The 17,521-nt window shown below is 39.6% G+C and overlaps 1 protein-coding gene across 2 annotated transcripts in view; it reads right to left on the bottom strand.

The window, feature by feature from the left end:
• The window catches only part of Cc2d2a (Coiled-coil and C2 domain containing 2A), a 45,841-nt gene extending 39,022 nt beyond the window's left edge, over positions 1–6,819 (bottom strand). For both annotated transcript variants that reach the window (XM_022064344.2, XM_022064345.2), the window contains exons 1-5: positions 6,603–6,819; positions 6,134–6,448; positions 5,019–5,192; positions 4,841–4,936; positions 4,105–4,197 (exon numbers count right to left, since the gene is read on the bottom strand). In XM_022064344.2, coding sequence (XP_021920036.2) covers positions 4,105–4,197; positions 4,841–4,936; positions 5,019–5,192; positions 6,134–6,448; positions 6,603–6,704 — 780 coding nt within the window. In that variant the 5' untranslated portion in view covers positions 6,705–6,819. The remainder of the gene's footprint in view (positions 1–4,104; positions 4,198–4,840; positions 4,937–5,018; positions 5,193–6,133; positions 6,449–6,602) is intronic.
• Between the last annotated feature and the right edge of the window lie 10,702 nt (positions 6,820–17,521).

Genomic DNA, 17,521 nt, shown 5'->3' with positions numbered 1-17,521 from the left:
GCGGCAGCCAACTGCCCCTACAGCTGTTGCAACACAGACACAGGCAACGAGGCCTACGCCTTTGTTCCTTTAAACAGGGTTGTGGAGCGAAACCCGTCACCGGCAATCTACTGACCTTCTCAATTACCGCGTTCACAAAACCCCGCCAATGGACCCTCCTAATCCACTCATCTTAACACTATTCCCCTTTCTTTTTCCATTTGAAGATTTTCCTCCATCAATCCCCAGTCATTCCATTCAGATTTCCCGATAAAAAATTTGTACGCATTTCCCACTTATCCCGTGGGTGACTTATGCCCCGCTCATATCATGCTCCTAGATTGAATTATCATAATATCGGCGAAAGGTATGAATTATGAAGTAGGTCATCTGAGTGCACAGAACAAACAAAATTCTCCGAAGGTTCACAACCCTTCGTTCGCAGACAGAACTTGGTCCACGAGGTACCGTCACGGAGAAGTCAGTTTTGATTGAGAGTGTTTTTTTTCCCTCAGCGGTACAGGTATAGAGACGCCATAAAAATTATTTTACTTCATTTCTTGCCTTCTTCTCATTCTTCACGTCTTCTTTTCTTTATGTCTCCTCATTCTACTTCCCATACGTCTTCTTTGCCGCCTTCTTGTCTTCCTCTTTCATCCTTTCCGTGTTATTTTCCTTCATTTCATCTGCTCTTTCTTCTCCTCTTCTTAATCTTTTCTCTCCTTCCTCTACGTCTATTTCTTCTTCTCCTCTTCCTTCTTCATCATCATCTACTTCTCTCTCTTTCTGCTCCGTCAGTGTCTTAACCCGCACTACTGTGCGTTATGTGACCGAAATAATTAAGTAAAACCTAATATGACATTTTCTATATCGAAAAAAGGTGTTACGAGAAATTATTTCACAGTGCGGCCGCATCTAAGGGGGCGTATCATCAGTTGCTGTCAGTCATTCCGAACAAGCACGTTTATTTTCAGCACTGTGATGATCAGAACCTTGGGGCGGCACATACGGAGTTCCTCTGTCGCAACACAGGTGATGCCAACATCTTGCATGCTTCCCCATATCTCACCAGAGATGTACTGGTTCAATGCGTGCGAGTAATTCAAAGAACGATGTGTTCCACTGCAATATACATGGGCATCCAAATGCGTTCTTTGGCCTCATACTGTAGGCTGTATCTCCAAACACAAAGACTTGATTCCCTCTTATAAGTTCGCTAAATAATTATTTCGACTTTGTTATACAACGTAGTACGTACAACACACTCGCAGGCAAGGCCAAATAAATATTATACGTCTTCGCGTGTTCTGTATTTCATGTTATGTACAACTTCTTGTGTGATAAGGTGATGTTTTGGAAATCGATGTTCGCGTACAGAAAGGGATATGCTAAACCAATACGGACAAAAAATAAATTAGCCCGATAACTCCCAGTCTACAAAATTTCTCATATCAAATTTCGTACAAAAGAAAGTTCTCGTGATGAAATGCCTACATTTATAAAACTAAACTACCAATACTCCAAGACCTACCAAATACAAGGTCAGGAATAAAGACACAGGACGTTAAGACCTAAGGTACAATGATGTTCTCGCACACTTCGCAGGGCTGTAATGACAGAATGGCAATTAGCAGAGGAACTCGGAGAAAAACCTGCTCCATTTCCACTTCGACCATCAAAGATCCTACCTCTAGACACCCGAGATTTAGCTCGGGTCTCCACACTGAGAAAACAATGTCTGGCCATCTGGGCTATGGCACGGCCTTATGAACGCGCTGAAAACACTACATTTGCATAGGTTATATTTATGTAACATAACAGTGTTGCAACCCACGGACCGAGGTTCACACGTGGTCTGCTGGACCTCCATAGTTGGTTCTCAAATGCACGTTATACAGCGACAAACAAAAGGCTGATTATGAAATGCGAATGATAAGGATGGGGGAGGTTTGATTCGTTGCCTATTTTAAAGCATCATCTGATTTGAGGGACTTAGTAAAACCACAAAACCCCTTACAACAGCCAGTTTCTGGGCCTAGCATAAACCTGGTAGCCTAGTAATGGTAGTAAGAATTTCTCAAATTAGATTTTCTCGTAATTATATAATGTGAAAAAAAATCTCTGCACTTCACAGTGCATCACTGACACACAAGATGAGTCTCAAACAGTCTGACAAAACAAAAATAGAGACAAGCACCACATGCTACAACATTTATTTGGTTTGCCTTTCTCTCTCTCCAGCTATACTTAGTATCCTGCTGTATTCTGTGACCTAGCCCTTCACTACACACTGCAACTGCAACCAGCTTTAATACGTTGAACGTAAACTGTAGGATAATATTAAAGTGGATCTTGGAGAACACAGTAAAATGTGGTGTAACAGCTTCTGCCTATCTGGTTTCAACATGCATTTCAGCTGGTTGATCAGCCTGTAGCCAGACAATCCATTAACTGAGCTACATGGTTCCTGCAGTAACATCAAATTAAACAGAAATCAACCTTTATTGTTGATAAGAATACAGAGTGCAACTAAAAAATCTTACCACTAATCTGTAAAATAAAAATTGAAAATAAGAACAATAGCGGAAAATATCCAGCTTCGACATTTATTATTTGCATGTCAAATAATTTTATTCTCGTCTGATAAGAAACATTCCATCATAAAGTGGAAAGAATTAAGCCCAATTATTGAAACACGTGTTTCTGTGATCCGAGATAGCTCCGTTGCCAAAATGATTGGCTACAGGTTGGCTAACCAGAGTATGAAAACCAGCATGAACAAGAACTTCCTCTTTACCACCGGCTCCAGCGCCTACTCAGCAGCGAAGCAGTCAACGCATGAAGAGCACCCAAATATAGTACTCGTATGAAGACAAAGAATTGAGTTTGTAACTGCACTCAAAGGCATCGTACTTAGGACAGAAGAGACAACTTTACCTTTACCTTCAGAGCCAATTCGCCACAAGCAAATATCATGATACTTGATAAAAGCTATTAATTTTTAATTTAATTAAAATGCAACACTAAATAATTCCCATGGTCAATACTACTAAAATTAATAACACTGTAGCACACAGAAGACCAAGCAGATTTTCAGTTTTGTAGACTACAACATGCAGGTACCGGCAACATGCTCAGGCACAGCGTAGCATCTACCATGCAATACCATAGCTAGCACAAAGAACTTCCAAAAATGTTTCTAGAAGTGGCAAATGTGGGTCTCAATTTCAAGGATGCTTTAAAAAAAAGTATTAAGAAAATGACATTCTGTATCACAGATTTCCAAAGCAAGTTTGTGTAGTTAAGAGATTTAGGAGGTAACAAGTTTTAATGACAGTCGACACTCAGCTCGAATGTCTTCTCCAGTCTCTCCACACCTGGAAAGTACCTTAAAACAGACTGAAATCAGTTCTTATCTATTCATCAACATATCATATATTCATCGCCCTGATGACGGAGGCAGTATGACCTCTGAAACGTTGGTTAACATCGACCAGACTACACAGCGCAACAACTCAGAAGACGGAAATCTTCATAATCTGTTCTTAATACCTTTTTTTTAAAATTGTACAAATATGAAAAAGCCAAACTTCAAGGGTTTCACCAGATGGCAAGGAACTTGACTACGTCATTTTAATTATACTGGGCTGCTTTCTGTCCCAGAAGTGTGTCGGACCAAAGATATTTCAGTAAATAATTAACATTTGGTAAAAGAAATTTTTTTGTAACATGTTTCATTGGTATGAACAGTGGTAAAAAGAAGGGGAGAACATGGATGGTCAAGGCAGTTACTTCACGGAACAAAAACAGGAATGGACAGATAAAAAGCACAGAGTGTACAAGGTAATTACCCTAATATGATAGAAGGAATTTGAGCAAATAGTCTGGATGATTGTTCCGGAGTACAAAACTGGGAAAAACACAGAAGAGGAAAAACTTCAAGAACTGAAAGAACAAATTGTGGATTGAAATGTTCGTGTTTACGATAATCAAAATGTACGTGTTAGTATTTTATTTATCAAAACTTGTTTAAAGCATCCATTTTTCAGTACAGTTGTTACATGCTACGTAGTGCAGGCCTGAAATCCAGTTATTGTGCAAATTATGGATATTACAACACAATACCTCTTGCACAGCCTCGATAACTTCCTTCCACTTTGCCTTTGCCTGTTCATGCCTCTCCAGTGCCTCTCCAACTTCAACTTCCTCTTTCTGAATCTGAAATAAATTACACATACAACACACATATATTTTATACTCAAAATAAATGAAAAGATTAATCATGAACTAATCTTCTACCTACCAGTACAAATACATGTTGATCACAGTCAAAGAATTTCATCGTGTGATTCTAGATGAAAATTTTATGAATCCACTCTTTCAGTAAAACTTCAGAAAATGTTATATTAATGTAACAAATGTAAATAATAAATTCTGGAAATAATTGTACTGAACTATGAAATACCTTTTCTGCAGTAGTATTTAAACCTTCGTGGAATAATTTTTAAGCATGCTAGCAAGATGTCCTACAACATAAAATAGCCTTCTGCCAAAAAATGTTACAAACTGGCATTTTCGACACTCTAAAAACTGGTATAATTATGCTATAAATTTTGTTCCTTAGTTTTTGGTTGCACAGCAACAAATCATAGGAAACTTATGATTAATGAACTTGGAAGGATGTACAAGGAAATTACTTTGGAACAACTGACAAAAACAACTAAAGACCTTAGCTGCTGGGCAGTCGATACTTAATACCAGTATTTTCTGAATATACAACAGGAGTGCTAACCACTGCACTGAGACTAAATGCTATCGAAGAAAACACTTCTTACTAATAAAACATCAAAGTTATTCTTACAAGATTATCAAAATGTGAAACACTGGGCTGATTCAAAAGTCTATGTCTCAGGCGTGAACGAGTGTGTGTTTCAATGACTGAAGTCCCGGCACGTTCCTGCATAAAAAAATACAAATTAATTTCAAACCTTGACATTTATGAAAAATAAATGATCACTCATACTGAAGCACCAGCTCACCCGCACAGCTTGAAATCGATCCCTTAGACGATCTCGATATGAACGACTGTCAGTCTGTGAAGTGAAACTTCTACTGCCCTCAAGAGATGATTCTCCAAGTGAATGTTGTCTGCTGTCAATGCTTATGACATCTTTAACCTCCAATTCATCTTTATTAAAATTATCCAATGTGTCCTGCAATGATCACAGCTTTCAGTGAATGATCATATAAGTATTAAGCTGTTAATCCAAATTAAAATTACATATACATATACATGAAAGTAAATGTTTCTGTAACAAACTATCCATCCAAACAAAATCCCTTATGTAATATGTTATAACATGATAAAATGTAACAGGAAGTTTCTGAAATCAAGGTAATTATTGTTCTCCTTTTTACTATATTAAACAATCTGTATCTCAAATGCACACATTAGTAGTGTAAAATAGTATGATGATGAATTGGAAAAGATCTAGAAGACAGTGATCATGGCCAATTTTAAGAAACTATTTAAAGAATTTACTGTAGGGGGACTTGGGCTCTGGCCTAAGTATTGAAAATGGTCCTCCCAAACACAAAGCAGGAATGCTGAATGACTGAACCACAATGTCTAGTTTTCACCATATTAATAAACCTTACTGTTACACAAAATCACACTGCCTCATCTTTTATATACAATGTTTTCTGTCAACAAAATTGTTTATATGCTAGATATTGAGATAAAGGAATACACATTTGGTGAAGAATGGAAACTGGAGAGCTGAAGATGGATGTTAAAGCCAGATAGTTGACCAATTAATAAAATTCTGCAATATTTGCATTTAACCAACTTTGACATTATTCCCCTTAATCACATAATATGATAAAAAAATCGTATTTCCTGCATTTCACAATCCCTACCTTCCTACATCCAACTCTTTAGCAATACCTTATTACATATAAACAGAAAAATGTAGTGGCCATCACATCATCATGACATATTCCACTGCCAAACTCCTTGTAAAATTGAGTTAACTATTACACCTACAGACTTCAGTAAATAAATAGCTACCTCAAAATACCACATTAACAAGAAAGGCATAAGAAACTTGTCAATGTGCTGTGGAGAAAAAAATTTAAAATTTACTGTAATTACTTCACTAAAAGGAACAAGCTGTGTCCTTCTATTGCCAGCTGACTTATGTTTCGTAGAAACAGGCGAAACTGGGGATGAACTCTTGTCTCCTGTTGGTGAATGGATATCCTCAACAACTGTTGTTTTTGCAGTAGGTTTGATTGAGGGAGATTCTGTAGCAGTCATTGCTCCCCTTTGCAGTCTGCTGATTCCCATTGCTGATACAATGGTTCTCTTTGGTGAGCTGATGAACGATGATTCTGCTTCATTAGCAGACACTTCACCTTCAGCACTCCTAGATTTTAAACTTATAATGTCTTCTGTCTCATCCTGAATCTGTAAGTATCCAACATGCTTTAGTCAGCCTCACACTTAGAATCAAAACTACTAAGAAACATAAAATAAGTTTCCAACAGATTTCAGTGAGTTCATGCCTGTTAACATTCTGAGTCAACTACAGACAACCGAATTTTTAAAAAATCGTACTAACCCAGGCAGACTGTTTTGACGTTGGTCTACTAGTCCCTGATATTTTCCTGTCAGATTTTCCTTTTTCCACATCAAATGCATTTCTCCTACGTCGCTGGGACATGTCTTAATGTATATAAGTTAATAAATTGTTCGGATTAGATTATTCAAGCGCTACAATTACAGAAATTACAAGCACAATTTAAACCAGCGTCATTTTCTGTCGCCATAACATACAACAAGAGTTACCACAACAAATTGTTCATTTTAAATTATTTTCATATGTTTATTCTCTGATATTATATTCCAGTATAGTGGTAGCTAAACGTAAAGTTAAGTATTATCTCATACTTCCAAAACTTATTATTATTTAAATTTGTAGTATTTAAGTAAAAATAATATATTATAGTGATATGTTTGTTATGTTAATGTTGGATCACCTGTGAGGTTCGAAAAAGTTTGTAAGCACGCCATTTTCAGTCTGCTGACGAATGAAACAAATGACGTACAGGCGCGAATTACGTAATTGAACTGCCACGATCAAATTCTTTGGAAGTTATTTTTCAAAGCGTCCGCTGTAGTTAAAGGTCCTGGCACAAGCAAACAATAAGAGTAGTGTCTGTTCTTTTAGATAACATTTTTGTGTTCTTGAGTTACGGGTGTAGCATCAGACCAGCCCAGCCTCCTGCCCATTGGGTACAGGGGTCCTTTCTTGGGGTCGGGGCGTGTTGCTAACCACTCACCCCTATTTAGAACCGAGGTTAAGAATGAATATGGGCTATCTCCTCTAAACCCCCCCCCCCCCAATCGTTTACATGGCATATAGAGCGACAGCTATCTTTCTTTTGTATCTAATTTAGAAAATATTTTCTGCAAATCATTGAAGTGCTGAGGTAATGTTTGAAACGGGAGATTTCCATACAGTGATGTATGGCTGTGTAGTGTAAATAATTTCGCAATGGTTGTAGAGAAACTACATTTCGGTAAAAGATAATCGTTTAGTAGCAGACTACTAACAGCAGTTTTATTCTTGTTTTTTTCACGCATTATACTTAAATATGTATTTGCACTTACAGATAGTCTTCCAGACGATAGAAGAACAAGTTCGTTTAATGTAAAAAAATAATCAGTAACAGACACAAATGGATAGACTAACTAACTAACTAGATGGCTTACCGAACCCGAAGGTTCATCACCGAATTAACCAAAGCCCTCCACCGGACCCTGTCCTGGGCCAACAAAATCCAGTTTCCTTCAACTCCTATCTCCCATAGATCCCGCCTGAGATTATCCTCCCATCTACGTCTAGGTCTCCCCAGCGGTCTCTTCCCTTCAGGTTTCCCAACCAGTACCCGGTGCACACCTCTTGTCCCATCCATGCGCGCTACATGTCCCGCCCATCTCACTCTTCTCGACTTAATCACCCTCACAATACTGGGGGAGCAGTACAGATTTTTAAGCTCGTCATTGTGCAGTTTTCTCCACGCCCCATCGTCTTCCCTCTTAGGCCCAAATATCCTCCTCAACACCCGATTCTCAAACACCTGCAATCTGTGTTCCTCCCTCTGAGTGAGAGACCATGTTTCGCACCCATACAAAACAACAGGCAATATTATTGTTTTGTATACTTTAATTTTCAGGTTCTTAGAAATCAGACGGGAAGACAAAATATTTTGGACTGAGAAGTAGCAAGCATTTCCGGAATTTAGTCTCCTCCTAACTTCCTCACAAGTATCATTTTGATTTGTTATTGTTGTTCCCAAATATTTGAACTTTGTAACCCTTTCAAAGGATTTATTAGCCACCCTAAGATAATTTTGCCCGCCTGTCTTCTGATGACGAGATACTAACATGTACTTAGTTTTTTCTGAATTTACTTCCAGCCCCACTTGTCTACCAGCCTCTAGTAAAACTTCTGCGTTCCTCTTTATTGTATTTATATCGTCCCCCAATAAATTAACATCATCAGCATATGCCAATAGCTGATGTGTCCCGTTCAATTGCAAACCCTCCTGCCTACCTTGGACCTTCCTGATGGCGTATTCTAGCGCAAAGTTAAAGAGCAAGGGAGACAAAGCATCTCCTTGTTTTAGACCGTTCTTGATGAGGAATGTCTCAGATACATATTTACCTACTCACACCGGCAGAAAATAAAAATAAAATAAAAGTTTTTCTAAGAACCATCACTACACAGAATTGACCGTGCTGCATAAAATAACGCTATTGTAGGGACCATCGCAAATGTTTCTACGGCCGGCATTTGTTTGGTTTATTGGTGGGTAGAAATACGAAGGCTTGGTAATTTCCATTAACATGAAATTCATGTATTTTTTTATAAAATTCTATTACATTGTTCAAACGTTATTAGCTAGGACAGACAGAAGCAGTGGAAATTACAATTCAAAAAGCTGCAGGTGATATAGTACTAATTATTCGAAAGTAAAAATAAGACACACAGAAGAAGTTGAACAGGCTTATCACGACCCTGATACTGGAGGTCGATAAACTTCTACCAGACTACACGGCGCAACAACCCAGAAGACAGCCATATTCACACTCGCCGCCGTGAGAACCTCAAATCTCGCTCAGTAAGAAGAGGTACATCGACCATGTGGTCTATGGTTTGTTGCGGTCATGGTTTGCTACAACCCTATTATTGCAAGTTCGAATCCCGATCAGGCCTAGAACCACGCTGCTTTCATTTCTGTGTCTTGTGTACGTAAAATTTCTGGGATGGTCCAATCCCCTATCCGAGGAGTCGTACCAGATGTCTACAATATTCATTGTTTCAGAATTGGCTTTGTATTGGAAGGCCAGAGGGCTTAACCCATGACAAATGAAGAAAAAAATAAAGAAGTTAAGTTAAACTTTAAAGCAGTTGATCACCGAAATAGCGGAAACGACTCGAAGCTGTGGCCCTAGTGTTATTTCTGTCGTGTGTTTTCAGAGTTCGTTGTTCAGTGAGGCGAGACAGGCCGCGTGTGATAACATGAAGGCGCACGTGCGGGCCACCTGCGAGGCTCTTCCTCACGTTGCTATCACCAGCGTCTTCTATTTTTCACCGGGAAGTAAATTCTGCTTCGCTAAACCAAAGACATGCCAGGAAACAGAAGGGAAACACTACAAAGAAAAGTAAAAAGAAATAATGCAGTGTCTGGGAGTTGCTTTTCTTTTGCAGCCAGAATGTTGCATTGTGGAACGAGTCTTGACATCGCACTTTCAACACCTGCGCTGTAATTTTTTTCGGGCACACACTGCAGGGAAAAATGAACGTTGTTTCCAAAACGGTATTCTAGATTGGAGGTTCAGAGATCAAGGAATACAATAATAAAGGAAATAGCTATCTAAATACAGTAACAATGAGGAAGGTAATTTTCCCATGCGTTCGGCACTCACTGTACGAGCTAGGTGTGTCCTAATTAAATCCTTCTTCTGACTTGGATTTGAATTTCCGCGGTAAGCTCCATAACTCTTTAAGGTTAGTTAGATCCACGCATTCTTACGGAGCCAGCTTGCTTACAGGGACAACGTTCTAGACCTGCACTACAGAAGCGGCCAGTTTGAATCTCAGCGAAATTATTGGCTTTTCTGTCTCTGATTCTTCGTGGGGTTTTTTATCCCCTCTGGATGACAGCAGAATAGCAGAAACGCCTCATCAAAATTTCTATCCGAACACAGGGCTTAAGTAGTTAGCACTTCTGCTTTAAAGTCGTATAGATCCAGCTTCGAATTTCGGCTCCGAGGACTACTGTTCTGATAGCTGTTTTATTGCACTTTTTCTCAGACCCTCTCAACTTTAAAATAAAATTTTAAAAGGGGAAGCAGCTGCTTCCTTCCACGCCCATATTAATTCACGATTCACAATCATCCTACTGTTCAACGCTGTATAAAATGCAGTTCAAAATACGCCCTTAATAACTCGATAATTAATTGGCCATTTCTTTACTCGCCGATTACATTTTCATCTCATTCCATGATAAAAGATATTAGCCTAACTTCTGCAGTCTGAATGAGACAACAGTAAATTTGTCCCTGGTACTTAATACAGTACCATGCCATGCAGATGTATGAGAAAGTGGAGAGTTAACTCTACAGCAAGCCCTTAAATTCTAAACCTCACTGAACTTCACGCTCCACTGACTAACATACGTAGCCAGGGTACGGTTGAAAGTTTGTAAATGTGTATTAACCTTCTATAGATCATTCGGTTACTGCTTCAACGATCAGAAATTCTTCATTTCATATTTGCGAGTTTCGTGTGGTTCTCGCTGTAAAGAGCACTAACCAGTTTATCTTTGTAATTAAAAAAAAATTAGATACGGATTGAAATCTCAGATATTATTTAGACGAGCTTGAGGTCTTTCTCGTTTTTCTCCGAAGTAAGGCAAATATCAGGGCATAATTCTAAAAGGGCACGACTTTCCTACTTCCAATTATGGAGACCTTCAGCTAAAGTGATCCTGACGCTTCTGGGGTCAGCGCCTAAACATCCTTCCAACTGATCAAATAAGTTCGTTTTCCATACTACAAATTGCCTGATGGTATCATCGTCCCACCAGAAGCAACAGGTCCTGGTCTGAAGATGTCAAGGTCTACAGCTAAGACAACAATCCCGTTAGTGTAAGCATATTCTCAGTTATGGTATATGGCACTACTAATTCCAGCTATGCCTTTCGTACGCTGCTTTAACCCAGTAAGGGATAATGACTTGGGCTTCACGCAAGACTCCAACCTTACTTTGCTTTTTGGTTCTTTGTTTCCGCTTCAAAAGCCAATGAGAATTTTAATAAAATCCACTTCTGGTTGCTTGGCTGTTTTAGAAATTTTTATAAACTGCAAACCTTATTTGGCGTCAAATAACATGCTAGAAATATTTCGTGGTGTGGTTCATTGTAACGTCTCGGTTTCGTCCAGAGGGAAACCGCTAACAACCTACGTCAGACAGTGAACCTGCGTGTATCTATTTATCTGTCCATACGTCCCTTTCATTCCTCTCAGATGTATTTCTAGCGCACAAAGTGAGTTTAAAACTTGTCGTGTGAGTGAGTACAGTTATTTGCATTTAAACATTAATTATGTACAAATATACAGCTACGTCATCACACCTGCGACCATATGAATGGATCTCCATAACAATGGCTGGTGATTACAATTATCATATCGGACAGAGTCAGGAAGTGAAATGCGAGACCATATATATGAATGCGCGTCAGAAACGTAACATACAGGTCACCTAGTAACGCTCTCTAAACCTTATGGGAATAGCTAAGTTAAAATGGGTGTTTACAAAAGTCCAGCTCTGCGAGCCTTGCGTGATGATTGGATCTTCGGTTGTTTAACAACGCTTTATAAACAGCTAAAAACAATTTTGAGGAAGTATATCACCTACATTTTTTTTTCTTTTCAGCTGAATGAGTTCAACGCAATATTGGACAACAAATTGGTGCATTTATAAATCCAGGGGTTTAATCCATCGTGTTACATCGTTAAATTATTGAGGTTTATGCATCCTAATCCCATTTAAATCCATTAAAGTAGAAAAGTGTAAGCATTTAAGCTCTGAATGAACGGGGTTCGTTCATACTTCATGTTTTATTGCGATGAACTCATGTCAGTCAGTTGCCATTGCTCGCATTCATAAATCCGTGCATGTACAAAACAACAGAAATCCTGAACAGGACATGCATGACTTATAAATTGTTCAAAGTCACGGCATAATTACTGCACGCCTTTCCGTCATTTCCTGTTTGTCTTTTCTGTGATATTGTGTGTATGTGTGTGTGTGTGTGTGTGTGTGTGTCGGCCTAATTCTACGGATGGCTGCATCTGTGGAACGTTCTGCTGTCATTACATGAAATAATCGTGGTACCAGCAGACATTATCTGTCTTTACCACTTCTCTCTCTCTCTCTCTCGTCTTGTTTATAACCTGTTTAAAATCGCTGTCGCCATGTTGCGTACTGTAATTCCCTCAACCATCGAGACACGATCGGTCAGGTATAATTTTCAAATTTAAAGCAGCCATAAGACTGCATGCACAAGTGCTATAAAGTGCTAGAATGTTCTGTAGTTAAATGGCGTAAATTAAAACCTAGGGATGTATTCGAAAGGCCACGTGTGCTGCTCTGTAGCGGAGAGCGATATTTTCAAATATTAGCCAAATCCTATGGCGAAAAATTTTAACAGTTGAGTACATACATCGTATTTTATCTCCCATGATGCACAGTCACAAGTCACAGCACGGAAAAATCGTACAACGCAATCGATTGGCGAGAAATATAATACAACGCGCTACGTCAAAAACCAGCACGCAAGCGACTAGTGTGTTAACATTCGAGTTCTGGCTAACATCTTTGCTTGTAAGTCCGTGCAGTTCCCCTCCCATCATGTCTGCGTTACAGTCATTTGCAATTGTAACTGCGCTTTCAGACAGCAAGTGTAAGCCTGAACCAGTTGGCTAACAACGCCTGTCAAAACTTGGTTTCTTGCTCGATGATCTAAAGCGACACGAACATCCAATAGTCTATTAATAGTTATTAGCAATCAGTATAATGAGTTACAGTGCTGCCATCTGCTGGCAGGTAGCGCTGACAACAGCTGCCTCATTCCGAATATTAAATATTTAAGGAAGTGCGAGAGATCATGGCGAATTAAATGTACTGGGGAGGCGCAACCCATTGGGACATGCCACATGGCGCGCCAATCAGCTGCCTCAACAGATGGTCCAGCAAACAGTGACAGTTGTTTGTGGCGCAAGTCACATTGCGTTTGTTTCTGGGACTTCTAAATGCAAATGTGCGTCTGAGTGCTCCGCTTTCTGCGGCTGTATTTATTGTATTGAGGCTGCTTTGTATGAGCCGTTATTTTGTCCCAGGTTCTGCTTACAAAGTTTTGGAATAAGAATGAGAGGAAAGCGAAGAAATATAGAAAGAGAAAACGTTTGTCTTGTCTTGTCTTGTAGAACACTAACACTTTGATCACTACACTTCATCCTCAAATCATCCTTCGTCCTCGTTTGACTTGTCCATTTTCACAGGTTCCCTGTTCTCGCCCCCTTCCTACAAATCGCGTCCTTCCATGCCTCCAGCTGATGATGTCAAGGAAGTTACCATCAGCAGTCCCAACACTGTAGGCTACAGACCAGGCTGTTTTTGCACCTGACTTTTCTGTTAGAATGTGGTTTATAGCTGAAGTTTCGTAGCTTTTTCTTGTCATCTGCTCCATTTGCTGACTCAGAATCTGCAGACCTCTGTCTTCCTTTGTATCACCCTCAGAGCGGGTGTGGTCCGATATAAACCAAAGAACGACAACCCCTCGCAACGAAATTTGATTGCATTCGCTAGTTATTCCACCTCTTACCACCCCAATGAAGCCCAAGAATTACTTTGCTAACGAATGAGCCAAATCGCCCCATCGTCTCCCTGGAAACGGGGCGACAGATTTCAGGCGTTCTGTGCTCTGCGTCGTTGAAAGGTAAAAATGTTCGACGGTCTTGCACTGGGACTGTGTGATGGATTCTTGGGTTATTTAACGACGCTATTTCAAGCGCAGAAGTTACATAGCACCGACTGAGACGGAATGACAATGAATGGTGAATAGATAAGAATTCAGTGGGAGGCAGAATTGACCTGTTTTAAGATCGTGCTGTCCTAGTATGTGCCTGAAAATACAGGATAGCTACGGAAAATCTCAGTCAGGATATTCACTGACCCAGTCGAGATGTGAATACAGAAATACAATATATTGACGACATTAATGTATAGATTAAATTAGTGGAACTGTCCAAAGTAGCAGATCTAAATAAGTTGCAGATCAGCTTACTTCCTACGTGCTTAATCAACGAACAAACTGACATGCCCATTAACTAACGGAGTAATAATTGAAAGTAACACTTTGGTAATAGAACCCGAAGATACAATACCGCTGATACCAATACACGATCCTGAGATAGTTATTCTGACAACCAACTTCCAATTTTAATACCTTCTTCCAATCCCCTACATCGACTTTCAATCAAAGCTTTTCCAAGAGTTTCTCGCAACAAAATTATCGATGCCTTTCTTCTTTCCTTCATACTAACTACTTCCATATCAATGATTTCAGTACCCTTTTCCAAACACTGATTCCTTCTGCCTTGAAGCACTGTACCACTCTGTAGGCTTATGCAGCTAGTCGAGAGTTAGAGGAGGTTACAAGCCCCCACCCCTTAAAGAAATATGATAACGCGCTCCAGAAGAGTGCCCTAAATAAAACTCTGTGACCCCTCTCTTTAGGATTTTCTGCATATAGGCCTACATGTCTTTTCCATTAACAAAGTGGATACGATTAGTTACCGACACTTTGATTTTCAGCGTGATAGCCCTATAGTTATTCAGCAGGTTAAGAGATTTCCTCTTGATATGCAACCAGGACATCACCGTCACCACAAACGCCAGCCATTGAAACCCATTCCCAGCCAGTTAAAGACAATTCATAGTTTATTCTCCGTAAGATCCACTTTAATCATGGAAACAAAAGCCTATTTGCTGACCTGAGTGAGGCTTGTCGTAGATTCCACTGTTTTGGCTGTCATTCTGAAACGGAAAATTAACTTAAAATCCGAATTTCAGACTATCTATATAACTGTCATTATTGTCACCAAACGAACAGACATACAGGGCCCCCTTAAACAGGCAACGTTCTATTAAAAAAGAAGAGAATCGTTTTAATTTAGAAGAAGCAATAAAGCATTGTTTCCTAAATTAGCTTGCAAGCTTTGCTACCCCGAGGAACACGTGTTCATTCGTGAGGTAGGGGAGGAACACACGTGCTCGCGTCTCCCAGGGTGACACGTGCGACATCCCCAAGCTGCGATATATAAGGGCTTTATCATTCTGAAATATAATGGAACCAGCGCGAAAGAGAGCAGGCGGCCAATGCTTAAAATGGTCATATCAAAATGTAGACATTGTTGCCTTATCAAGTATTATCTATTATTTGAAGCAATGATAATAACTTATGAAAACGATTTACATTTAAGTTCCCATAAGACAGTGGGAATTACATGTTCGTAATTACATAATTGTATATACCTTTTCCTGTGGATGTTTTGCACTGCTGTACATTTCTCTGTTTGAAAGCTAGATGTCGCAACCTCATATTTCGCTCTGTCGCCATACAATGACCTAAAAGTCAAGGCTGCAATGAAATAATCTAAGATAACGTAATCAATTTTGAAACTCTTTCGCCATATTCATTGAATCCCAGTTTTGTTTCTATAAACACAAATTTTCGCAAAAATCTACCCTATTCGTGGGGTCGTATTCAAAATCAGAATAACCAATCGATTGTGGAATGTAGTGGGGGTTATATAAGAGTTCGAGTCAATATTTGCTACCCTCAGAGTCAACCCGGTGAGCAAAGTTCTTGAGAGGACACGTCATTGTTTGGAATGATGAAGATGCCAGGCAAAATTCCTCCTGAAGCATGTCACCAAACACCTCGGATCGATACGAAGTACGCAGACTGATGACAGAGCCATCGTGAGGCAAAGCCGTCAACTCATACATTAACTGACCGGCTGTTAGTGATTTACAAAAGTAATTGTAATGTATAACTGTCGCAGATAACAAAAGAGCTAATTATCTCACTCGAAAGTTCGCCATCACCGTTACAAAAAAACTATACTTGAATGCCAACGTAGGCACTTCAATCCGCTGCATATATTTACAAACTCTTTCCCTTAAATCCATTTTAATATTATCCTCCCACCTACGCATTGGTCTCCAAAGCACCTTTTTACCATGCAGTCAGAGACTTAAAACTGCATCTTCTGTTGTTTCTCGATTAGTCTATCTGTCTGACTGCTTATATGTCCGTCTCGCCACCCATTCGCCTGTCCGTCCTTCCCTCCGTCTGTCTATATAACAAGGGGAAACACCCCGGGGGCAGGCACTTGCCTGTGTGAGCAGCGTTTGGTATGCAGGAGTGTAACACTGACATCCCGACATCCCGACCGTGCGTCGTGCGTCGTGTATGCGCATACAGCTCTGTTAAAGTCAATATCTGATCAGTTCCTCGTGTGTCCACACGCAGACAATAGAGGGCCTTGTAGATCTTACCGGGACAAGGAAAACGGCCTGACGTAGGAACACTGGAACCACTTTAAAGACAGATTTGTCATGTCGCCCATTGGTTGCTCAGAGCCTTAAGACATTGTTTTAATTAGCGTATTCTATGAATATGTGACATTACTGAGAAGATTTTTAACACTCTCAGAAGAGGGACAATAAGTAGGTTACATACAGCCCAATATTTTGCCTGGAAACTGTCAACGGAAAAGACTGAAGGGCAAAATTAAAACAGCTGTTATATTGGTTGATTCTCAATTTATTGAACAGTGTTGGTTCAGTTTCGTAGCTTGTGTAATTGCGAATGTGATCTAGAATGGTGAGTAGGTGAGGAAATGTTATGAGGCTATTGAGACCTGTCTTAACGTAGTAACCCAACATTAGTCTGGTGATACTGAGGAAAACTATGAACACAGTTACAATAGCTGCCTTCTCAACCGAGATCTGAACCCCGTACCTTCAGAGTACAAGTCTAGAGAATTATTGATACAACAACCTGAAACAGTTGTTAGAATAATAGGGCCTACGTCATTTATAAAACGATTATCAGCTTTCCCTTCTATTAAAAACAGGTAAATTCTTGACCCGCTGAATAAATATCAAGTACTGAAAGAAGATGGTGCACTGTGGAGTTATACCGGTTTTCAAATTACATGACTCCGTAGTGTGTGTGTGTGACTTGAATTTGGAAGCTGCTGGGCTTTTGGTTATTTTACCCACTCTCATCGCGCTAATTCTGATGTAATGTTTTTTTAATAGGCCATGACAATCCAAATTTAGGCTGCTATATCCTCCTTTCGTCCTTTCTGCGCTAATTAATTTCTGCAGTACAG

The sequence above is a fragment of the Zootermopsis nevadensis genome, unplaced genomic scaffold (assembly GCF_977971745.1).
Source record: "Zootermopsis nevadensis isolate Lab colony 2312 unplaced genomic scaffold, Znev_1.0 Znev_ptg000028l, whole genome shotgun sequence".
NCBI classification, from domain to species: Eukaryota; Metazoa; Arthropoda; class Insecta; order Blattodea; family Termopsidae; genus Zootermopsis; species Zootermopsis nevadensis.
This window is presented reverse-complemented; position numbering and strand designations above follow the sequence as displayed.